General features: G+C 36.3%; 1 protein-coding gene across 1 annotated transcript; it reads left to right on the forward strand.

Annotated features, from left to right (window-relative positions):
* Positions 1 to 521: 521 nt before the first annotated feature.
* CRELD2 (CRELD disulfide isomerase 2) lies at positions 522 to 21,565 on the forward strand. Its single transcript, XM_007428083.4, has 10 exons — positions 522 to 875; positions 2,520 to 2,602; positions 5,793 to 5,903; positions 8,954 to 9,045; positions 10,948 to 11,124; positions 14,513 to 14,611; positions 16,462 to 16,545; positions 17,835 to 17,930; positions 19,839 to 19,979; positions 21,042 to 21,565. The coding sequence occupies exons 1-10, from the start codon at positions 696 to 698 to the stop codon at positions 21,092 to 21,094; spliced, it is 1,116 nt and encodes a 371-aa protein (XP_007428145.1). The 5' UTR covers positions 522 to 695; the 3' UTR covers positions 21,095 to 21,565.
* The last annotated feature ends 4,231 nt before the right edge of the window (positions 21,566 to 25,796 follow it).

The raw sequence follows: 25,796 nt of genomic DNA on the forward strand, positions 1-25,796 counted from the left end.
TACAAGCCTCGTGCTTAGCTGACCTCCATGAAGGGTCATGGCGCTTTTTAGTGTTTTTGGACGAATCCTCACGACCAGCAACTCCCTGAGTGAAGGATCCTTAAAGACAGCGGGAGAAAGCAAGCAACAGTCCTTTCAACCATCCAGTGTTCTGTAGGGTGTTTTGTTTTCTGTTTTTTGTTGTTGTTTTTGCGTTTATTTTTACATAATTATTGCTTTATAATATATAATTGTTTCCCGTATTTATAAGCAGCCAACGGGATGGCTGCAAAGTGGGATGTTGGTTATCCTGCAAAGTGGGATGTTGTTAATATAAATGAAAGTATATTGGATGAGTAGACACACTTTTTGCAACAGAACTGAGTTGCATTTACGGGGATGATCCCTATTTCCTCGCTTTAAAAAAAAAAAAAGAGAAAAGATGTCTAAAGAGTGACGTCACAAGCTTGAAACGTGGAACTCCAACGTACGTCTAGAGCTCCGTCTCCTAGCTCGTCGCTTTCCTTCCTAGCTGTACGTGGTGTTCCCATTGGCTCGGAGCGTGGCGAGCCGCGATTGGACAACGTCCCCCGCTACGAGCACGAGGGTCTCCGGTGGGGGCCGACCGATTGGCTGGAGGGCAGCGTGGGTGGGCCTGAGCCAGAGTTCTGAATGGGCCCGGCGCGGAGCCGGCTGTCGAGCGGGGGCTGCCGGAGATGAGAGCCGGGCCTCGCTGGAGCCCCGGTCGGGCGCTGTGGAGATGGCTGGAGGCTTTCGCGCCCCTCGTCCTCCTGGCCGTCGCCCTCCCGCCGACGTCGTGGGCTCTGGGCTCCCCCGAGGAGAGACTCCGGCAGGCCTGCAACACTTGTCGCGGAATCGCCGACCGATTCACTCAGGTGGGAGGCGGGGAACGATAGTCTGCCTTTTCTCCGTTAGCAGCTCTGTCAGCAGTTTAGGTAGGCACTTAACCGTGAAAAGGAGGGCGGAGGGAGAGCCCCTAACTGCAGCCACAGCTGCCGTGCGCTCAATGTGCGGAAATAATGGGGGAAAGTTGGGTTTCCCCGCCTCCCTCCCATTAAAACTAGTACTTAAAAATTCTGACAGGAACAAATAATAATTATACTGTGTACTGACTTACTTTTAATAGCATTATAGTTAGGGGTGTGGCATTATAGGTAGGCTTCTGCATTATTATTAGATTTTTATCCCTTTTTTAATTTGGTCAATTCAAGGCGAACATACTTAATACTCCTCATGATGATGATGATGATGATGATGATGATTAGATTTTTATCTGGCCTTTTTTATATATAATTTAAGGCAGTGAACATACTTAATATTCCTCCTCATTACTCTTATTAGTTTTTTATCCCACCTTTATATATATAAAACTCAAGGCAGCAAAAATACTTAGCGCTTATTATTATTATTATTATTATTATTATTATTATTATTATTATTATATTTTTATTCTACCTTTTTTATATATAACTCAAGGCAGCAAACATATTTAATCCTCATTATTATTATTAGATTTTTATCCCACCTTTTTTATATATAGCTCAGGCTGCAAACATACTAATACTCCTCCTCCTCTCATTTTCCGCGCAACAACCACCTGTGACGTGGGTTGGGCTGAGAGAGAGTGACTGGTCCAAAGTCAGCAGGACAGCTTTTATGCCTAAGGGAGGCCTAGAACTCACAGCCTCCTGGTTTCTAGGCTAGCATCTTAACCATAACACCAAACTGGCTCTCATGTTCCATAAGTGTTTTTTTTTATTAAAAGTTAAATTTTAAACTAACAGAAAGCATTTATGACTATGCTTACTAATTCAGTTTTATGGTGTTACAGATAGGGATGGGGATTTAGTTAGGCTTGTGCGTAATGTGTGAAAGTAATTTGGGAAAATCATGTTCTAACCTTTTTAAAACTCAAACATGTAGTGCCTTAACTTATGACATAAGAAAATATTTAAGAGCTGTGCAAAAGTAGAACTCTTTTATTTTAGGATTAATTATTGGAAATAAGATTACTGTTAGGTGCACTGACACTAATGAAATTTTGAATCACTGCTCTTGATCCTAGAGTACATTGATAGGGTAGAGAGTTACTGCTTTAAAAAATGTTCTTTAATATTTATTGGTTTGGGTGCAAACAGGTAGAAGGAGCAATAATCTGTCCATTAATAGCACTTAACCTTTGTATGGATTTGAAGTATGAGCTGTCAAAAAAGAGTAAATTAGTTCAGCTGCAGAGTAATGTATTTGTCTATTGTAGGTACACTTCCTATAAATATTTCTTACTGGATCTTGATGGAATAAACTGTGTAGAGATGAAGTAACCTGTTGCTTTCAGATTTCTTTAAATTCTTCTTCAGAAACAAAGGGGAAAAATAATGTATTTGTTATATACAAATATATAATTGATTCTAATGTATGATGTAATGTATGCTATGATGTACCTTTTTCAAAAAGAATCTGCTTTCTATTGGTTAATATTTTGAAAAATTTCTTCCTAAACTTTAATTTCTGTTCTGAAGGGTCTAACAGACACTGCAAAGAAGAACTTTGGAGGTGGCAATACAGCTTGGGAAGAAAAAACATTGTCAAAATATGAGTCCAGGTACAGTATATATTATTTTTCTTCTCAGTGAGCTAATATTCTTCTTTATAATAAACAAGAACAAGGTGCCTGAGACTGAATACAGTATATAAAACAGAGATTCTGTTAATTTAGAGTTAAGTACCAGACTGCTGTTTGAAGACAGGAGTAGCAAAGATACTTTTCACTTTCATGTTGATATATTTAAGTTTGACCCAAGTATCAATGTCACCTGGGCCATACTGTAGTTTTGCAGACTCAAACCCAGCACAAATATCACACCAAACCTATTAAAACAAACCAGAAAAGGGAGAGAGGAATTTATACATGCAAGGACACAAGCTTTAAACAAGTCCAGAAGTTGCTGTTAGCTGCTGAAAATGTCTAGGCCTAGTATCCATGTCTAACTTTCCTTTGATGATATTGTGCATAATGCTGCAGCTTCTATTACTAGTTTATTTGTTATAGTAATGTTATTAAAGATTACAATTACAACAGTAAAAATTAATAAAAGAATTAAAAAGAATTAAAAAATAGAAGGTGCAGAAAAGAAAGAAAAAAGAAATAGAAAAGAAAGAAAAAATAATATAGTAAAGAAAAAGAAAAACATATAAAGAACTGATTTCCCCCTTCATCACAACAAGTACAAACAATTTTAGTAACTTATCCCTTACTCAATGACCTCTTCTTCCCATTTCCCATCTCTTATCTATAAACAAATCCATAAAGCCTCATCATTTTCAGTCCTGGTGGCAGCAAAAGTCCATTAAGGGTTACTAGAGATAACAGTGCATCTATTTTAAACCGTGATCACATAAGCCAACTTTATATTCCTTTCTTTTACTTCTAACACTCTTGACCTTTTGTTCCTTCAAATAATGTCCTAAAACTTGATTTCTTTTCTTTTCTTTTTTTTTTTTTGTCCCTTCCCACAAAATTCTTCACAACTTTTGTAAATCCAATATATGAAAATTATCCAGGTCACTTTCTTGGTTTGTTGTTTGTATATCCCATTTAATTATTAAGACATCAGCCAGTTTCTTTTGTGTATCCAATGCAGCAACTTTTTCCATCTCATTCTTGTAGTTTGTCATTTTTAAATCTTCTTTCAAATCAGTCTCTTATTGTTCCCAAATCGTAGTCTGCATGAACTCAAATGTTCCTTCTTTATGAACTATATTATGTCATAATATACTTATATATATAGCTCTGGTATTTATAGTCTATTTAAACATTCAGTATTTAATGTAAATGGATTTTTAAAAACACTATTTGCCCTTGATGATGCTTGTAGTACACTGATTACATATCTCATTTGACAACCCCCCCCCCCACAGAACCATCTAAATTGAGTTGATAAGAACAGTTGCTGTATTGATTTGGATTAGCAAGGGTCTATCTGAAAGAATTTGGCATAAGTACATAGCTTCTGTTGGAAGAGCCAGAGTAATCAAGTACAATGCACTTTTTCTGTTTTTCACAGATTATCTGTTTTGATAAGCTATAGCAGAAGAACCAGTGAAACTAAAGACGCTACTTCAGAGGCAGAAGTTGCAAAAAATACTTAACTAGTCTAACATTATAGAATTATAAAAGATTAGATTAATATTGTATATGGTAACAGCAGCAAGATTATTATATGCACAAAGATGGAAGAGTACTGATAATCCCACAACGAAGGAATGGCTCATAAAACCTGACCCTGGTCAGGGAGAAAACAATGTTTTTTTTTTAAAAGACTGGAAATCTTTTATGGACTAAAAGAAGAGAAAAGTGAAATGATGATTTATGGATTTAATGATTGAAAAAGATGAGAATTTAATATGGGGTTGATGGAAGAGATAAGAGGGAGGAGAGATGATGGGTTTGTCAATATCTGTTGAAGAGAAGATTGGAAGTCACTGTATTTCATAACTACCTTTTTTTTCTTTTTCCTTTTTTTTCTGTCTTTTTGTTTAGAATTGTTTTTTACTTTATGTAAAAATCTTAATAAATATAAATTAAAAGAAGATTTATAAAAGATTTATAGGAACTTATTTAGCAAGAGATATCCTAGGAGTTTTTTTCTGTTGAAAGCCATCTATTCGTTATCTGAAAACAAGTGGCTTAAATAAGTGGTTAGTTAGTTCTTCAGACAATAGACACCAAAAAATAAAATAGAAATATAGCCAGAATCTTCCATAATTACAGGCTATCTTATCTTATCTGAAATTTCATGAAACTTCATGAAATCTCATGTGAGATAATTGCAAGTTTTCAGCATGTTAATTTTCTTAAGATTAATTTGGGAGATCAGCATATATGATATGGGGAATCGCAATCACCAGATTTCCAATGCCAAATCAGAAATAATATTTTTCAATTATTTAAAGCATTAACCTATCTGCTCCCCTTTCAACCAGAATGGTTTTCAGGGTGGTTTCCAGAAATTTATAATCACATAATCTTTGCTCCTAGAATTACAGTGCAGGAATGATATTTAGGAAGGATATTGTTCTGTGAGAATCAACACCTCCACATCCCTGATTCTATTACTGTGAATGAGTACTCCGGCTATACTGTCACTGACCAGAAAAGGCCAGATTTTTGTATACTAGCATGTGCCATCTGTTTGCTCCCCAGTGAGCCTGATAAAGCCAATATGACTACTAAGCGAAATAGAATTTTAAACACACACGCAGACTACTGAATCCTAATCTTTGGGTTAGAAAGTATGCTTTAAAAAACTTTCTGAATCGTCCAGTTGTAATACTAGTGGGGAAGAGCAAAGTGGAAGCAAACAGGCTTACCACCACATAGATGGTTTATTCCTGTTGTCTAAAGTTTCCTGGAATTCTGATTTCAGTCTTTGTATCAGTTTCGAGGCTTACAATAATTGTAACATCTATCGAAGAAAACAAGCAAACAAAGTAGTAAGTAGAAAGTACAGACATGCAGTCAGTAAATATGCAGCCCAGTCCTTTGTGGGTTAATTCTAGTTGTCACTGAGATAGTGAGATTTACAGTATATAGTTTTGCAGTCTTGGGAATGCTGAATATCCTATTATAAGCTACTTCAGGGTAAAATGTTAGACACTGCATTTGTAACTTATCTAATATTAGACGCTAACAGCAACATTGATGATTTTTTTAGATGTGCTTTAATTTTTATGGGTGCTTCAACACCATGTCGGAATTCAACAAATCAACTCATTTCTTTTTTTTTATGTAGTGAAATTCGTCTTGTAGAGATTATAGAAAATCTGTGTGACAGTAGTAACTTTGAATGCAACAACATGGTAGAAGAGCATGAAGAACATATAGAAACTTGGTGGTTCAAATGGTAAGTAAAACGAAAATAGTACTTGTTTCAATATTGGTTGTAGGAAATGCATGGTAAAGGTAGGGATTTTTAAAAATATATATAATTTAAAGTAATATTATGTGCATTAACAGCACATTTTTAACCTATCATTTGATAACACATTTTCCCCTTTCACTTTTTAAATTATTTTTTTATTAACATTTTCCCCTTTCCCTGTTAACTTGTTAAGGCTTGCTTATTTGCTGTATACTTTGATTAAATCTACACGTGGAGAACAAATTTGTTGTTGCTGCAGCATGTATTTGTGTTGTGCCAATGGTTTTAAAATATCTAAAACTATTTTCAAAGTTCTTGTGCAGAATAAAAGTAGATTGCATTTAGTGCTGTTGTTTCTTCCCCCTGTTTTTCTCACCCCCCACCTTTGATAAACAGCAGTAGACTATTCAGTGCCCTACAGAATTTTTGGACTGCTATTTGCATAATTCTTCACCAGTGACCATGCCAAAGCATCTGAAGGGTATCTGGTTGGCTACATCCATTTAGGATGTAAACATCTAAACAAAGCAGTTGCTCTTTGAATGCTACAGTATAGTGAAAATATATATCACATTCATTGGAGAATTCATTGAGACATATATTTCCAATTTAACTTCTCAGTCTGCTGATAAGGAAAAGCCAATAAAGGTGGCTTGTTGCATCAAGTTGGTGTGTCCATTGTAGGTAGACTACCCTGAGTTTTTGCATCATCAATGGATGGATATAATCATTTTTGTAATCATTTTGTAGGAAAAAACAAATAGATACTTCAATATCCTCCAGAAGCCTGGCATATTCTTTATTAGTGGCATTTAGTATGGAGATTTCCTTTATTGTTGCTATACATGGCTGCTAGATACTACAGTAATGCACATGATAAGCATTCTAGACATTATTTCATAGAATTCCAAGATAAGGTTCTTGTTAATTCCAGATCACATCTGCTCCATTTCCAACTAAAGAAGAGAATTTATCTAACTACCAGCCCTGACAGCACTACCTGAGATCAGAAGGGCAAGTTGTTCTTCCTTGTATATCATCACTTAGCTGCAAAGCCTACAAACCAGTTTTTGGTCCTGAGATACAGCTACATTTTGTTCAATATTTTTTATTGAATACATCTGTTCAGGGATTTTTGTGTGTGTTTGTGTGGAACATGCATTCATACTAATTCATTATTTTACACATTCATGATGATACCTTTCCCTTGATTTGTGATCCCTGGTTAAATTAGGTTAAAGACTACCCCTTGTCCCCTTCTGATGATCTTGAGCTTAATGGCAAGTAGGAAGGAAATAACAATATTAATTTCAAAAAAGAGGTAGACAAAGTTGGTTTTTTTTCCTGCTCTTTATAGCAGTGGAAAACAGTCATAACTGTTATTCAATCAATAGCTTGATCAGTTGGTTGTAGTGAAGGATAAGCAAAACTTTCCATAGATTCCACTGAGAGGCAGAGGTCTACCCATGTAAGATCTGCAGCTATGGTTCTTTGCAAAACTCTGCTATTAAAGATTCTTATGCCAAATATTTACATACATCATATAATGTATAGAGGAGGTTGTCAGTTGTCTCCAGTTGCTGCTGCAAAGTTATTGAAAACTTCATTCATATGTTAAATATGAGATAGGGGTTGAACAACTGTTATGACTTTCTCCTCAGATGAAAGCATCAGCAGTTACTAATTTTCAGTTGAGGGGCTTCTTTCAACACAAATATTAAGCCAGTTGGTATGGATGTATTAGATTGTAACTTCAATTTAAAGTCTCTTTATTCTTTAAAAAAAAAAAAAGTCTCCTGGACCCAGCCCTTTTTCTTTTTGCCTGAGAACTCTTGAAATACTCTGTTCTCTCCCACTTTCTTGACTTTTTTTAGATCAACGTTCCATAATTTGGTTTCTCTACTCAGTTTATATTGTCCATGCTAAAATCCCAGATCTCCTAACTGCTAAATCCAGGTTTCTGCTTTCCCCTTGACCTCCTTAACTTTGCTGCCACTTTTCACACAATTAAGTAATCATTCTAGTTTGATATGCCTTATGTTTCTAAGACTACGTCCTAAATTAGTTTTCTTCCTATATCTCAGGTGACTTGTTCAATGTTTCACTTGCTGAACCCTTTCCTCTGCTGTATTTCAGTGGCCTCACAGGGTTTCATTCTAGGATCTCTGAAGTATGATAGATAGCACAGTTAACATCCTGCTTGTAGAGTTAAGTATGCCTAACCTTGATACTTAGAGTTAGGTTAGGCCAAATTCTGCAACAGGTTGGTTGCAAATGGATACAAGCAAAGATTAGTCAGCAGTTGAGCATAAAAGCTGCCATTGGCACCAGCCAAACATTTAATCTCACTATCCAGTGTTTGTTATGTTTTGTTTTGTTTTTTAAGTATGGCTGGAAATAATGATGGGTCTAGCATAACATCCAAGTGGGTAATTAGAGCATCTGGTGTTCTGGCACAAAAATGTAGTGCAAAATCTCAGAAGCAATTGGACAGAACTGGCCAGTGCAGGTGCAGATTTAATAGTTGTGGCAGAATATGCTACTTGTGCCACAGGAAGCAAGGTTAACTGGGCTTTTTTTTTTTCTTGATAGGTAGTTTGCAGTTAAAAGAGCAAACATCATAATTTAAGACATTATATTCTCAAACCATTAAGATTTGTTTTGTAAATATCCCATTGTTCTCAAATGAATTGGTTTGTTATAATGAGGTAGGAAACAGCTATACTGTAATACCCTTTTTCATTGGTACAATTGCCAATTGTTTAATTCTTTATTCTGGATCAGGAGACCAGGCTCTCCATGTAGGATACTACAGGTAGAAATTGGAGAGCAAAAATGGCTGACAGTTCATAATAGGTGCACATCTTATGTGGTGTTCACATTATTGCCTTTTGGAATTTAATGGCAAATTGTAGTTGATGTTCCCTTGATCTCTTCTTACAGAAATGTAATGTTGGATGTATGTAACTTGCAAAGAACAGCAGGAAATTTATAAATAAATATTGTGTTTATGAATTATTTTATTCTTACAGGAAGAAGAAATACCCTGAGTTGTTTAAGTGGCTTTGTATTGAAACAGTTAAAGTTTGCTGCCCTGCTGGAACACATGGACTAGACTGTGTTGGTAATTAAACTTGAATAATAAGTACTGGGGTATTTTTAGATTACTAGAATTGAGAAGCTTTAATATAGATAATTAAGCTTCATTTGTGCCATCAGTGTTGTGAATTCTGCTGAAAATCAGGTTTTTGTCTAGAGACATGATAGACAATGAAAGTAATGTAGTGGAATTAGTTGAATGAACTGCTTTAAATACAGTTTTGCAAGGATTATAAAGCAGGTGATAAGCAACTAGGTTTCTAATAGTGGCCTCATTTAATAGCAAAAGGCTTACGTTGGACATGTCACTAGATGTTTATCTTCTGCATTAAATCAAGGGAAGTGGTATTTTTTTATTATTATTTTGTTACTTTTCCTGTGCTTGCTGAGCAAAAGAAAAAAGCAGCATGACAGTAACACACTACTGAGCAGTTTATTATAATTTAAAATGGGTAGCAATGGGGTGGGTGAGCTAAAGTTGGATTATCCAATGGGAAAATTATTGGAAGTGGGATGTGTCTGCCCCCGTTATTATTTATTTATTTAATTATTTAATTTATCAAATGTATATGAACACACATCTCACACAAGGCGACTCTGGGCAGTGTACAATAAAACCAACTATTGAAAACCAATTAAAACAAATAACTAACATACGTAAAAACAAGATTGCAAGAGGATTAATTAAGATGTCATTCATGATGCAACCAACGCACGGGGTCTCTGCTACCAGGGGATCCCCAGGCAGGCCTGATGAAAAAAACATGTTTCGAGGCTTTCCAAAAGGCCATAAGGGTTGGGACTAACCTCACCTCAGGGGGGATGATGTTCCAGAGGGTGCACGCCCCAGCAGAAAAGGCTCATCTTCTGGATCCTGTCAGATGGAACTCCTTAGCAGACAGGACCTGCAACATGCCCCTCCTGTTGGACCTGATGATCCTTTGTTGACCTCCAGCAGTGCTGTAGACATCTCTTCTCCCGTTTCATCTCCCTTAGCTCCTCTGTAAACCACGGAGAGCGAAGGGATCCATGGGAAGGGAGAGGTCTCATGTGCGCTATCTGATCCAAGGCCACAGACATCCTCTTGTTCCAAGTGGTGATTAAGGCCTCTGCTGCACCATGCAGCAGACCGTCAGGAACAACTCCCAGCTCCCTCTAGAACCCTTGTGGGTCCATCAGTTCCCGAGGGCAGTCAATCTAATAGGTCCAGCTTCCCTGAGGTGGGGGACAGCACCAGAGAATCTCATGGATACCAGGGCATGATGTGACCATGACAGAGGAGACACAGAGAGCTCCTCTTATTCCAGATCACTTTGCCACTGCTCTGACAAGAAAACCAGATCAGGTGTGTGACCACTATCCCATGTCGGGTCCTGGATTTTTATTTTATGTATTTATTTACAGGATATGGGATAGGCCCGTGGCTGTCATGAACTCCTGAGCCACCTCAGATTCCACTCTCAGGGAAGGCAGATTGAAATCTCTCAGGACCATGAGCCTGGGGAATTACACTGCCAACCCTGAGAGAGTCGTCAAGCTCAGGCAGGTTGGTTGCTACACACCAGAGAGGCTAGTACAGTAGCAATAGTCCTAACTGATCCCTAGAACCCAACTTAAGGAATAGGGTCTCACATCTGGCAACTTGTAGAGCAGCAACCCTGAAAGCCATAAGAAATTCCCAAATAGCAACTGCCGTACCCCCACGTCTGTCCTGGAGCCTTGGCTGATATCACACCCTAAACCCAGCTGGGCTCATTTCTGAGAGGAAAATTCCATCCTCTGGACCCAGCCAGAGTTCATCAAGAAACGTATGAATAACTGTAATAACTTTAATAATAAAGGTTTTGCTACAGTAAGAGAAATGGTAAGAAAAAGCATTTTGTTTTATGTATGATGTAAATGGTTAACATTTTCTACTTAATTGAAGCTTGTCGTGGGGGATCAGAAAGTCCTTGCCATGGAAATGGCCATTGTGATGGAGATGGCACTAGAGGTGGTGATGGATCATGCAAGTGCAAAAAGGAATATCAAGGAGAATTCTGTTTGGACTGTTCTGATGGATACTATAACTCTTACAAAAATGATACACATTCTGTTTGTACAGGTATGTTTACATGCCAATGTTATTCAGTGTGATTGATTAAAGTAGCTTCTTTGATTTCATAGAATTTTTTGTAGTAAATAGTTGCTGGGTATTGAATATGCATATAATGAATTTGCAAAATGAGGTGAATAAAGTCCAACAGTTCCATTTAAGTCAATTTTATTAATTCCTTGAGTGCAGGAAACCTGACTTGTATTGTTGAGCATACCAAATGAAGTATAGTATTATACAGCCTAATAATCTTCAATTCACATAATAACGACTGGTTACAATGATATGGCAATAGAGCCATGTGTTAATGGGCAAATAGGCAATATATCAATACCTGTAATTAATTGTACCATTGATAGTTTTATATATTTCTAAAATGCATTTAATTATAAAATATAACTCTTGATTCAAAAAAACCCCTCATACACTTGGTTTTGAGATTCATCCTATAGAGGAGTTTATACATAGGGGAGATGGGCGGGAGAGAAATCCAATAAATAAATAAATAAATATAGTAACTTGCCCTGCCAGTGTTGGTGGGGGTGTGGTTTTCTGCATTGTAGTTCCTTGATTAGGGTATTGTTTTCTTCTTGATTGTTTGGTGTTAATCCCTGCTTATCTGAGTGTGGGCTGCTGGAGGGGATCTGTTCTGGTTATCAAACTGAAAGTAGGTAGTAAGGCAGAGGTTGATAAGACCCACGATTCTGGATATTTCAGTCTTAGTGTATTTGGCTAGGTCAGCATTTTTGTGTGTTCTGGGATTATGGTTTGTTCCAGTTGCTCCTTGAAGTTATCTATGGTGTGCTGGTATTTATTTAGTCTGAGATGAGCATCCATGATCATAGTCAACTTACACTAAGATCAAATTACAGATCCCCTCAGTCTCTGCCTCACTACCTACTTCCAGTTTGATGACCAGAACACACTCCTTCCAGCAGCTAACACCCAGATAAGATTAAGTTAGTTAAATAACATTTTTTCATGAACATTTTTTCAAGTAACATAAATCATGAGTAATTGGGACCATACATTTATCTTTCCAGTGCTGAAGGCCTAAAATTTAGTAATAAGAAGAGTGCAGAGAACATGGTCTTCTTGTATTGAAACTGTTGTCTGCACATAGTACACACACATACAACACAACACAGACATGTCTGAGAAGAAAGATAGATAGATAGATAGATAGATAGATAGATAGATAGATAGATAGATAGATAGATAGATACATACATACATACATACATACATACATACATACATACATACATACATTTTGTTCTTTTTTCCTGTTTCTGTTCAATAAAAGCAAAAACAGGGAAATAAAACAATGGAAGAAGAGGATCACAGTGCCCAAGCTTCATGAGCTTCTAACAAGTATCCTGGAAGTGGGACTGGAATGTCTGCCCTGAGGTTAAAAAGAATCCCCTCTGAGCTATAGTGGGGGGAAAAGAAAGCCAACTGTACTTCATAGAATCTATAGAGCCTCCAGACACTAAAGTGCTTTTTATCCCAGATGTGAGCCATTTAGCCCTATACAGTGGGGCAAAAAAGTATTTAGTCAGCCACCAATTGTGCAAGTTCTCCCACTTAAAAAGATGAGAGAGGCCTGTAATTTTCATCATAGGTATACCTCAACTATGAGAGACAAAATGGGAAAAATCCAGAAAATCACATTGTCTGATTTTTAAAGAATTTATTTGCAAATCATGGTGGAAAATAAGTATTTGGTCAATATCAAAAGTTCATCTCAATACTTTGTTATATATCCTTTGTTGGCAATGACAGAGGTCAAACGTTTTCTGTAAGTCTTCACAAGGTTTTCACACACTGTTGCTGGTATTTTGGCCCATTCCTCCATGCAGATCTCCTCTAGAGCAGTGATGTTTTGGGGCTGTCGCTGGGCAACATGGACTTTCAACTCCCTCCAAAGGTTTTCCATGGGGTTGAGATCTGGAGACTGGCTAGGCCACTCCAGGACCTTGAAATGCTTCTTACGAAGCCACTCCTTCGTTGCCCGGGCGGTGTGTTTGGGATCATTGTCATGCTGAAAGACCCAGCCACGTTTCATCTTTAATGCCCTTGCTGATGGAAGGAGGTGTTCACTCAAAATCTCATGATACATGGCCCCATTCATTCTTTCCTTTACACAGATCAGTTGTCCTGGTCCCTTTGCAGAAAAACAGCCTCAAAGCATGATGTTTCACCCCCATGCTTCACAGTAGGTATGGTGTTCTTTGGATGCAACTCAGCATTCTCTCTCCTCCAAACACGACGAGTTGAGTTTAGACCAAAATGTTCTACTTTGGTTTCATCTGACCATATGACATTCTCCCAATCCTCTTCTGGATCATCCAAATGCTCTCTAGCAAACTTCAGACAGGCCTGGACATGTACTGGCTTAAGCAGGGGGACACGTCTGGCACTGCAGGATTTGAGTCCCTGCCGGCATAGTGTGTTACTGATGGTAGGCTTTGTTACTTTGGTCCCAGCTCTCTGCAGGTCATTCACTAGGTCCCCCCATGTGGTTCTGGGTTTTTTGCTCACCGTTCTTGTGATCATTTTGACCCCACGGGGTGAGATCTCGCATGGAGCCCCAGATCAAGGGAGATTATCAGTGGTCTTATATGTCTTCCATTTTCTAATTATTGCTCCCACAGTTGATTTCTTCACACCAAGCTGGTTGCCTATTGCAGATTCAGTCTTCCCAGTCTGGTGCAGGTCTACCATTGTGTTTCTGGTGTCCTTCAACAGCTCTTTGGTCTTGGCCATAGTGAAGTTTGGAGTGTGACTGTTTGAGGTTGTGGACAGGTGTCTTTTATACTGATAACAAGGTCAAACAGGTGCCATTACTACAGGTAACAAGTGGAGGACAGAGGGGCCTCTTAAAGTAGTAGTTACAAGTCTGTGAGAGCCAGACATCTTGCTTGTTTGTAGGTGACCAAATACTTATTTTCCACCATGATTTGCAAATAAATTCTTTAAAAATCAGACAATGTGATTTTCTGGATTTTTTTTCCCCATTTTGTCTCTCATAGTTGAGGTATACCTATGATGAAAATTACAGGCCTCTCTCATCTTTTTAAGTGGGAGAACTTGCACAATTGGTGGCTGACTAAATACTTTTTTGCCCCACTGTACAACAAAGCAGAGAAAGGTTTCAGAATCATGAGCAGAAAAGAAAGAGCAAAGTAATCCTTTTTTTCCCTTGCACATTTTTTAAGCTTTAAATTTTTTTGAGCTGCAAAACTCCTATTCCAGGAATGATCCTGAAATTAGAATAAGATCTGAAAAAAGCAGCAATATTTTGTACAATTCCCTTGTTTTCTGTTATAATTGCAAACTCTTTTAAAGTTCTATATGTCTGTAACAACCTTATAAATGCTGCTTCTCTTAATAGCTTGTCATGATTCATGTAAAACATGTACTGGGCCAACCAATAAGGACTGTAAAGATTGTAAAGAAGGTTGGCTCAGAAATGAAGAAGAAGCCTGTGTGGGTGAGTAAGGCTTATGTGATACTTTTTTAAAAATCTGCTAAACAATTCATTAACAGGTATCTAAAAGACGAGCAATTATCTTCTTTCTATCATGTGCACTATTGACATTTATGCTGCATATTATTTCTCAAGAAGGAAAGTTCTTAAAGATAATAGCAAGATTGCAGAGCTGCGGCTGATTCATATCAAGTGCTCCCAACTATGCACTTTTTTTTTTAAGATACTAGCTAGTACTTTTCAGCCATAAATAAATTGATTTCTTCAGTGGTTAACTATCTAGTTTTAAAATAAAGGCAAAGATGGGAGCAGTACGTGCTATCAAATGATGTGTGCTTTTATTCATTAAATAATACTGAGGAACGGATGCATTCATGTAACCATAGTTTGTTTTTTTAATAGTAATTTTATTAAACATTACAACTTTATATTCTTTTCTTTTACTTTTATCAATCTTGATTTTTAGTCCCTTCAAATTATGTCCTAAAATTTGATTTCTTTTCATTTTTTCTTTGTCCCTTCTCACAAAATTCTCCAAAGCTAAATTTAATAAGCCTCTTTTGTAAATCCAGTATAGGAAAATTATCCAGGTTACTCTCTAAGTTGGTTATTTGTATATCCCTTTTAATTATTAAGACATCAGCCAGTTTCTTTTGTATGTCCAGTGTAACATTTTTTCTATATCATTCTTATAGCTTGTCATTTTTTAAATCCACTTTCAGATCAGTCTCAGTCTTGTCCAGTAAAACTTGTTCCTCTTCCATAGCATCTTTTAAACACAGTCTTATCTATAGAGGCAGATACTCTTAAAATTAACTTCTAGGTCCGTTGTTCAAAAATATCCTTCAATGTGTCCAATATTAAAATATTTTGCTCCATTCTGTATTAAGTGTTCTTCTCCTTTAATTGTAATCTTTAGTTCCTTCTAGTTCCCTCTAGTGTCCAACTTTCAAATCCTACCCTATCATTTTTTTTAAGGAATTTAAAACAAAAGTATTTTCCCATGGGAAGAATTCTTATCATTAATTCCAAAATCTTATTTCAAATTTACCTGGACCATTAGTTTGTAACTTTCTAAAATCAAAGTTTTAATCACACTTTTGCTGTTTATTTCAGAAAAAAAAATAGTTCTTAAACTTGTATTTAAAACTGTATTTAAGGATTGAAGGAAACTCATCCAGTGCTGTAAAACTTCTTGATCGAAAGGTTTCTAATTCCTGAAAAGCAATTAACAAGCAATTTCCAAAAGTGATTAGAAGAGGAAGTATGCGAACGCAGTATCCTTAAAGGCACCAACTGTGGGTTGAGCAAGATAGCTATTCCTCATCTCCCAGAGCTCTAAACCTGCCAGAGAACACTGTCTTGCAGTCTCCTCATGAGGAGCAACTATATGGAGCATTTGTGGGCGATCTCAAGTCCTCGCCTTGTCCAGAGAGGAATTATGAACAGCCAGTCTACTCGCCACCTCTTCATTCTGCCACAGTCGTTGGCTCTGCTTTTTCCGGAGCCATCTTGAGTTCTCCATTTCTTCTCCAGAAGTCCATAACCATAGTTTGTTAAGCACGACAGAACTACTTTTGCAGATGAGAGAAATCTTCATGGTTTATCAATCTATTTCTAGTTTATTTTCCCTCTTTTTTCACTATTCTTGTCTGGATTATTTTGTTCTTAGAGAAGAAACTAAGCAGACAACTATGAACAATGATAGGGATCTTCCTACTAACCTTTGATGAAACATAACCCATATGGTGGAATCTAAAAATCAACACTATTTTGCATGTCAGATTTCTTTTAAAGTTTTGAACTTTTCCATTTCTGTGGCAATAACCTTTATTGTTGGTTCATTTTTTCAGATGTGGATGAATGTGCTGTAGAAGATTCTCCTTGCAATTCTGATCAATATTGCTTGAACACGGATGGTTCTTTCTCCTGCAAAGGTTTATTTTTTAATATTTATAAATAAATGTCAATATATAGAATGCTTAATTGTTATTCCTGAATAACAAAAAGTGTCAAATTGGTTGTTGAAATGGAATTTTTAAAATAATTAGTGGACCTTCACTTTAATTTCAAAATGAAGTAGTATAACTTGTGCTTCTTCTGCTGACTCCTGTTCTTGATATGGAATGTTCTTAATGGTCTTCTTGTTCAGGTTTATATGTCAGGTCAGATGTTTCTACACAGCTGTCTCCCGTTCCCTCCCAGTAATGTTCCCATGGGACCTAAATAAAAGTCACACTTTGTCTTGCAGTTATATGAACTTCACTGTGGCAACACTAGCTTTGCTTACACATTATGCTAATCCCAAACAAACCCACACTATGGCTTAAAGCAGGGTGTGAATCAGAGCACTGTGGTATGATTTAGTTATCAATGCTGCATCAGAAGCTCTCTCTGCAGTTCCAGAAATCATGGCATAATATATTAGTGAAACAATCCTTAATTATATTTAACTTCCATAAGAAGTTAAAGAATTATCAACTGGTATGTGCAATGCCATCTCCTAGCTTTTTCTATGACTTTAGAAGCCAATGTGATGCAATAGTTAAGGTGTTAGACTAGGATTGGAGAGGCTCAGGGTCATGTCCATCCACAGCTACAGAAGCTCACAGGGTGATTCGAAGCACATTAGCTCTCTCGCAGCCAACCTATCCCATAAGTTTGTTGGTATGGGAAAAAAGATTGATGAAACAATGCTATGAATGTCACTTTGAGTTCCTGCAGAAAAGGTGGTATATAACTCTTAACAAATAAATAAGCCAAGGGCTTGACATTGCATTGTGTGCTCTTTAAGGTTTTCCTAATACCCTAGTTAAATTGAAAAAATTTGAGTAGGAGAGCATGGCTGAGGACCCTATTCTATGCAAATATTATTGATATAAATATCTTAAGCATGAGTTAACCATTGCCTCATTAATTGTGTGTCTGTTAGCTGTACATTTTCTCTAGCTTACCTTGCCTGTTTGTCACGTTAAATGTAATGACATGCTACTATACATAAACAGGCAGCAAACCCCACACTCACTCGCACTGATGATGTTTTATTTTTATTTACTTATTTATTAAATTTGTTTGCTGCCCATCTCCCCCAACAGGTGATTCTGGGCAGCTCACAATTAAAAAATTAAAGTTACTTAGTTGGGTAATGAAACGTCTGCAAGGAAACAACCAAGCTCAGAGAGCACCAAGAATGCTGTAGTAATGACATTTCTACTTTACATTTTAGGATGTGATCTCAGCTGCTTGGGATGCACGGGAGAAGGACCTAATAAATGTAAAAGCTGTATAACTGGCTATGAAATGAAAGATGAAACATGCACAGGTTAGATTTTTATACATCTAATGTCATGGGTTTTTAAATGTGTTGTGGTGGTGTTGTTTGTTTGTTCCAGTCACAATTCTTACTCCTTTTATAAAACTCTTAACCCCATATTTATTACTGCTTTGTGGTGGTATATATTTGTAAACTTAGCTGTGTAGTAAAACAATTACATGAACTCTGTCCCATATATAGAATTGATTACTAATTTTAAGCTAAAAATGGAATAGTCATCTGTGAGAGAAACCAAGAACTACATCTATAGTTGATTCAGATTTTTTTTTTAAAAAAAGGACTATTTAAAATCAATTCTGTAAAATGTGGCCATTGGAAAATCAGCAATAAAAGTAATAGCTTAATTTAATTTAATTTAATTTAATTTAATTTAATTAAGATGTACAGCTTTTAAAAGCGTGAAAGGATAAATTAGTAGAGGTATCCATGAAACAAAAAATGTGTTTTGTATCAAGTTGGCTGTGTTGCAGGAGAACAAAACTCCACATAAATAATTGAATATTCCATCCATAGGAAGCAGGAAGGATGCAGAACTAGTACTGCTCCCTTGTTTATTCACCCCAGGACCATAACAGTAGGTGAGGTGATAGCTTATGCTAATGCTACTACTCCCAAATTGCAGAAAATTTTGGCTGAAAGTTGAGTAGGATGCATTTAAATATCAGTAGTATACAAGACCATGCAAAAAACAAATCTGATACCAAAGTTCTCAAACTAATACTGTACTAGTGGTCCTTGCATGTATACAACCTCAGCAAAACTTGAGTGTGATGCACAGTAGTGCATATACCTCTGCACAATTTTGTATCATCTGCAGAAACACAATGCAATCCATTGACTGACCCACAGGAACTCCAACTTTCCCAGGCCAAAGACATTTTTAGAAAGAAAAATAATGTATAAAACAGTCTCATACTCCATGCCGATACCATTCCTGCTGCTGTATTGGCTAGCCTGGAAAAACATTGTTAAAAGGCAGTCTAATCATAAACAACAAAGCAGTAACCCAGTTGTACCACCTGAAACAATCAGAACATTCAAAATAGGCTGCTTTTGCTTCCAGGCTGGAGCAAAACAGCAAATATTGTTTGAATCTCAAAACAAAACTCTAGAAACACATGTAAGAAACCCCAGAACGGCTGCCTATACATTTTACACATCTCTACAAATAAGTTTATTTTTAGCATAAGGAGGAGTGAGGTGAGCCTTATTTGGAAGGGAGCTCTGTATGTTCTTTTAAGGTAGCACTTTCAAAAGCGATGTTTTCCAGTTGTATTGGAACTATAATTCTCAATATTCCCAGCTTGCCTGAACAATGCCATGCTTGTTGGGCACTATAGGATTTGTAGTTCCCAAATATTTGGAAGGCAATAGCTTGGGGGAAAATTGTAATGAACCAGAATAGCATATTTACTTCTAAAAATTAAAAACAAAATTTTGCAAAATGTAACTCAGGTTTTATAGAAATTTCAGTAACAAATTGTTTTAAAAATTGGTGTTTTTAAATATATCATAGCTTGTAGCAGAATATTTTTTGTGAAAATTGCTATTTTTTCCCTGTTTTATGGGGGATTACATGATTTCAATGAAATTATTTTGATCTTTTCATAAACATTCAGGTTTACTAAGAGGAACAGCAGTAACAAAAGCAAAATAATTTATCTTATATTGTAATAATATAAAGCATAAACTCATAATTAAGCCATAAATGTCTGTAGTATGTGCTTTACAAAAGTATTCAGAAGGCAGGTGGAGACAGCATACTTTTCATGGATAAATGTGAAAAATAAATTTTGTTTTCAAGGTACATCAAGAAACCAAAAAAACCCTATGCATTTATTTTTGAGATTGTTAATATAATCTAATAATTCACCTGCATATTATACATTTTTGTAGATGTAGATGAGTGTGCACAACCCGAAAAAGTATGCACAAGAGAAAATACTGATTGTATTAACACTCCAGGAAGTTACAAATGTATCTGCTCACAGGGCTTTGAAGACAAAGATGACATCTGTGTTCCATCTATAAAAGCAGGTGAGTGGCCCTTTTTCCAATGGGATTTAGTGGGAAGAGCACTGTGGTAATAACTACTGATCCAGAGAAAGTTTCAGTGTTGTTATATTTCCCTTTAAATTCATTTCTTATATTTAAAACTGATCTCCATATTTTCTAACTTTGATTCCTGGTATCTTTGCTAGTGTTGAACTAGTGGGATATTGTGGCAAAGTCATAAAGACCAAATTTAGCCATGAAACTCACCAGTGATTTTGTGCCAATCATTCTGTCAGCCTAATTTAGCCTTGCCCAGCCTGTTGCTCTCCAGCTAGAATGGGAATTCTGGGGTTGGTCATCCAACCTGGAAGGCACCATGTTAGGAAGGCAGGCTGGTAGAGGATAAAATAAGGTTGAGAATAAAATATGGAAGAGTCAGGAGCTGAGGAGAGTCTATCATGAGGTAAAACAGACTAGTATCTATCAGAACTAGTCGAGCTAGAGATTCAGCTCCCCAAATTTGTTTAAACCAGTGCTTCAACCGACAGAGTCATAATTGAGTCTTGACTGAGATACTCTTGAGTTCTAGCTGGATAAACATGTTAGCAACTGAGTGGGGAATCCAGAGTAAGGATTTCAGAAATTTAGACTGTACAGCCTCTAAGGTACAGACATCCTTGTAGATGCAGTATTGTGCATCATGTAGCAGAATATTTACTGGTGACAGTATACATTCCTAACTGCATTAATCTCTTAGTTTTGATATATTTGATTGATATTCATTTGGTTTAAAAAGAGAAGGATATATAGTTGTATTGGATGCTTTAAAAAAATGATGGCAAGATCCCCACCTTATGCATAATATTTCATGTGCTTTTAAGGGCTTTCCAGCTCTCCTTCCAGCACAAGACCTGCCCAAGAGTAGGCAAGGCCTCTCTGGAATGGTATCTTGCCAACACAAAGGATAAAAATTGACCACTGTCCTCCCTGTGTGTGCATCAGTGCACATTCTGCACAAGCATTGGCACTTCTGGATACCAGCTAATAGTAGTAGTGTGACTGAGTAGGAATTCCATTTTAATTAAGTTTCATTTGTTTTGACAGAAGAGGAAACACCAGCAAACACATCTTCATCTGACACCCATGAAGATTTATGATCTACATTCCAAGATGAGACGTTGATATCTAACCCTTAAGTTATTGAACTGAACAACCACTACCTGAGATGATATGTAAATGGTGTTAAATAAGTGCAGGTTGCCAGTATGATTCTCTTTGGAAGCGAATGATAAATTGTCATTAAAATTGCACTTCTGTTCAAAACAGAAACAATTACTACTTTTTATACAGCCATTACACTATTTTAGTAGAAGTGATTAGTGAAATTTGGTTAAATTGAATGGCATAGTGCCCATTCCAGCATTAATTGTCCTTTATGGAACAATAGAAAAGGAAATTACTTGGCAAACTAAAGACTTTTAGATGTGGATTTGTTTTAATGATTAGAACTTGCCTTTTCAATGTATGATAAAGGGAGACTGCATTTGGAAAAAAAAACCTGTGTAAATGAAATCTGATGGTCAACTTTGTCATTAAAGATTTATTGTGGCTGCTTTGTATTTTCTGTAGGCTTTGTGTGATGGTATTCATTGAATGGATAGGTAATTGTAGGTTTATTTGTAGTCTATTTGTACTTCTAATCATTATTCTCTTTGGAAGTTTGCTGACCTTAAATAGAGAGATCAACTTTACTATATTTTTAGTCCTCACAAATCATTTTTCTGTGTCTCAGGATACTATTCAACATTGGTAAGAATTGTGTATTTAGTACCTCATGAATTTAAGACTTAAGTTTTATATTGTGAAAATGGCAGTTCTAAATTTCTATTGGAATAAGCCTCTGTCCATCATAATAGAGAAATTATAACCTTTAGGAACAAATAAGCACCTAACTATTCTTTGCATCCATTAAATTAGAATGTGATACATCTTAATTTTTAATTACCTTTATACCTTTCTTAAAAGAAAACATGATAGATGGATTTTGAATTGCGGGTAAAGCAAAATCAGACCACATTATCAAAGATTTGCGATTCCACAATAAGGTTTTGGATGTGTTTAAATAGCATATTTAAATTAATAGTGAATTCTAATACAAGAAAATTCTGATCATCACCCTTAAGAAATTAAATAAGACTTTTTAGGCTGGTTATGACAGCAAACAGTTAACCCAGCTTTGTTCATGCATCCAGCTACTATATACTGAATCGCTGAAATGCTCCTATGTGCCCTGTTGTCAGTTCATGTGCCACCTGAATCATTTGTATGCTGATAGGGCAACCTTTTACGCCTGGAGACATCTGGTCTTTGTGTCCTGCCTTGGGCTGCAAGATGAAGTCAGATCCAGAGTTTTAGGCCTTTGGGGGGTGTATTAGGGGAAGGAGACTAGGCTGAAATGGATACTGTTAGCCGTGTGGAGTCAAAAAACATCCATTTTGTCCTTTGGCCGAACCCTGCACAGAAAATTTACAAGACTTAATGCACGCCTTTCATCTCTTCTCAAAAATGAAAAAAAGTTGAAAATTTCAGTCCCATTCTGTATTGGGAGCAAATGAAGTGTTGGAGTGCAGATAAATCAGCTCTGTGCTTGAGAAAAATATGGTAGAAGGAGAAATGCTTGTCCAACTTATGACATATATATGATCAAGAGAAAGGGAATGCTGCTTCATCATGAGACAGAGATAACAGGTATAAATGATGCCATTGTCTTACACAATTATTTTTTTTTATTAGTAGTAGTAATATATGAACCTGTGTAAAGACTCTTAAGCACATAGATGCTTAAGTTCCCATAGATAAATGTAACAGAAGCTAAGTATGCAACTGAATTGATCTTTCAGTAGTATTACAGAAAAATTCTTTTCATCTAGCCTTGTTTTCTGTTCAGCACAATTGAGATTTATGTCCTTTGTACAACACCTGGGTTCAATTTGTGACTTACATTCCTATTCGAGAATTCCCTTTGTTAATAAAACTCAGTTGAAAAGAACCCTTGACAGACTGCAGTGCAGCAGTTGAATATTTTCACTTTCAACCACTAGGGGGGGCACTTCAATCATTGCAAACAATTCTGAGAATACAGTACTGTAATGCAAAGCCGGTAATGCAGCCTGTTTCCAATAAAGGAGGAGCTGAAGATACACATTGTACAACTGACATGACAACATTGTTAAGTATAGGGTTTTCTTCTTATATCTGAGAAGATATTTCTCTTAAGGGCTTGTTACCATGGTAACTTTGACATGCCCGTTTGCGATATTTGCCTTAATATAATCATAGTATAAATGCAGGCAGAATGAGCTTTAGAAGTATATGGATCAATTCCTAATACAAATTAAAAGTTGGTACTAACATAACACTTAGCATGCATTAACTGGCTTCTGGAGTTCTTTCACTGCATACTTTGTGAAAAATAATTCTAAATAATGTTTAAGGTGTTTGGACAAGAACTAAAGGGTGTGTATATTCAGGAGAAATAGGAACTTCCATCACTAAGCAATGCGGTTGTTAAGTGAGTTGTGCCAGATTTTATTACCTTTTTGCTGAGGTCATTAAATGAATCCAGCTTCCCCCACTGACTTTGCTTGTCGGAAGCCCCCTGGGAAGGTTGCAAATGGTGATCACATGACCCCGGGACACTGCAACTGACATAAATACATGCCAGTTGCCAAGTGCCTGAATCCTGATCACATGACCATGGGATGCTGCGACAGTCATAAGTATGAGGACTGGTTATAAATAATATTTTTTGGCGCTGTTGTAACTTTGAATGGTTGTTAAACAAATGGTCAAACTGAGGACTACCTCTATACACACCCAAATATTATTTATTGCTTATTATTTATTGGCAGAGAATTTCCCATCTGCCAGCGAAACAAATAATGTGGGAAGGAAATGTGGGTTGTCTTTTTAGTAGTGCATGGTGGTGCTTCACCTTTTCTCATTGATCCATCTTTTACTATAACTCCCAGCAAAAATACATATAGTTTCTTCAACAAAATTTGTTGGATATAAGCTATGCGTCCTACTCTATTCTATATTATAAACAAGTGAGATTTAAAGTCCACACTTAAATTCAGATAGTTATCTTCACAGAGGCTTAGATCTATAGAAGTTCATGGTTGAACATAGAAATATGTATGTGGCAACTTTAAAGATAAACCAAAGGTCTACCTAGGCCAATATTCTGTTCACAAGGTGGTCTGCTAGATTCCAGTAGGAAGCCCAACTAAGTCTTGAACCTGTTCTGTAACAACTGTCATTAAGATACTCAGTGCTTTCAATTATAGTAATAATATATAGCTATGATTAGTATCTTGTCAATCATTCCTTTAGCTTTGACAAAGGCTTCATAACTAATAGTTCAATAATAGTTTAAATAAATGATAACTTATAGCCAAGTTGCTCTAGCTGGGGTCCTCATCATCAAATTATTATTTTATCCAGATTTTTTTTTAAAAATGTACCCTTTCTTTTTGCTTTTTTTTTTTTTATCCTTTCATCTCTCCTTGCAACTTTCTGTCTTCTAAGGAAACCTGGACTCAAAGGCAATAGAATAATATTTGTCTATACAGATTTTAATGTTAGAGTATCTGATTTTTAAAAAAATGTAACAGGCAAGTTTTATCCGCTTTTACTTAAATCTAAGAGTCAGAGCCTATCCTTTGCTTCTTGGAAGGAGTGTGAAATTTTTATTTCTATAGGCATCCGTTTAAAATGATCTGACAACTCTCTTCTATTTATTTTTTAAAGAAATCTGGCTAACTATGAACTCTTGCTCTAAAAATAATGCCTTTGTGGGATGCCATTCATCTTTGCCATCTCACAACTACTTTAAGACCTTTTTTAAAACTTTATAAAGTTTTTGGACTTTGCATGATATAGCGTTGGAACCCCATGTCCATACAAATTAGGGATACAATATTGGGAATATAAGCTTCTGTGAATATAGTTAGAAATTAAACTTGATGGGAAATATATTTCTTCTAAACTAGTGTAAAGTTTAAGGTTAGGGTTACATTTACTTAGGCTGTGCAGTTTTTGACTACAGTATTGCATAAAATATTTATAATGGTATGATAGTATTTTCTGGTGAGTAGTAAGCATGTAGTAGTCTTTCTCATGAATACAAAGCACACACTAAAAATAGAACTAGTGAAGAATTTATGTAAGATCAGCCTAGGTTACATGACTTAATATTACGATAATGATCTAATACTATTGTAATCACTGAACCCTCATTAGTTTTAGGAACTAATTAATTATATTTTTAAAGCTGCCTTGCTGCGCTGATGAATTATAATCTTGGTGAGATCCAAATCTGAGGTGGAGGTGGGGTGGGGGGATAAGCTGTGATAAATGTAGTGCAGTTGCTCTGTTTCTTTGAAAGATGACCTAAGGAGAAGAGAAAGGGTCACTTTATTTGCTCATGACTAATATTTTAAACATCTAAATGACCACTCCTGTTTGCTTCATTTACAATAAGGAACTGCAAATTAATTCCATTGATCTGTCATAGCAGATTAAATTGAAAGAAACAATCCATAAATTTGTCTAATTATATTTTTCTTTTTTAATGCTGTTTAAATTACTGTACTACCATTTAGTAATATATTGAACAATTACAAATTTTAGGCAGTCAGGATCAAAATCCTGACTGTTCACTCATTCCCTGAAGAAAATAATACACTGAATTTGTACTGTTCGGGGCACTCAGTTTCAGGTGCCTCTGTTGGGGGGCACAGAGCATGGAGGGGGGCACAACATCCATTTCACAGTGCCTTCTGCACATGCAGAAAA

The sequence above is a fragment of the Python bivittatus genome, unplaced genomic scaffold (genome assembly GCF_059951505.1).
Source record: "Python bivittatus isolate LINGU-HERP-01145 unplaced genomic scaffold, Pbiv_v1 ctg000330_np1212, whole genome shotgun sequence".
Classification (NCBI taxonomy): Eukaryota; Metazoa; Chordata; class Lepidosauria; order Squamata; family Pythonidae; genus Python; species Python bivittatus.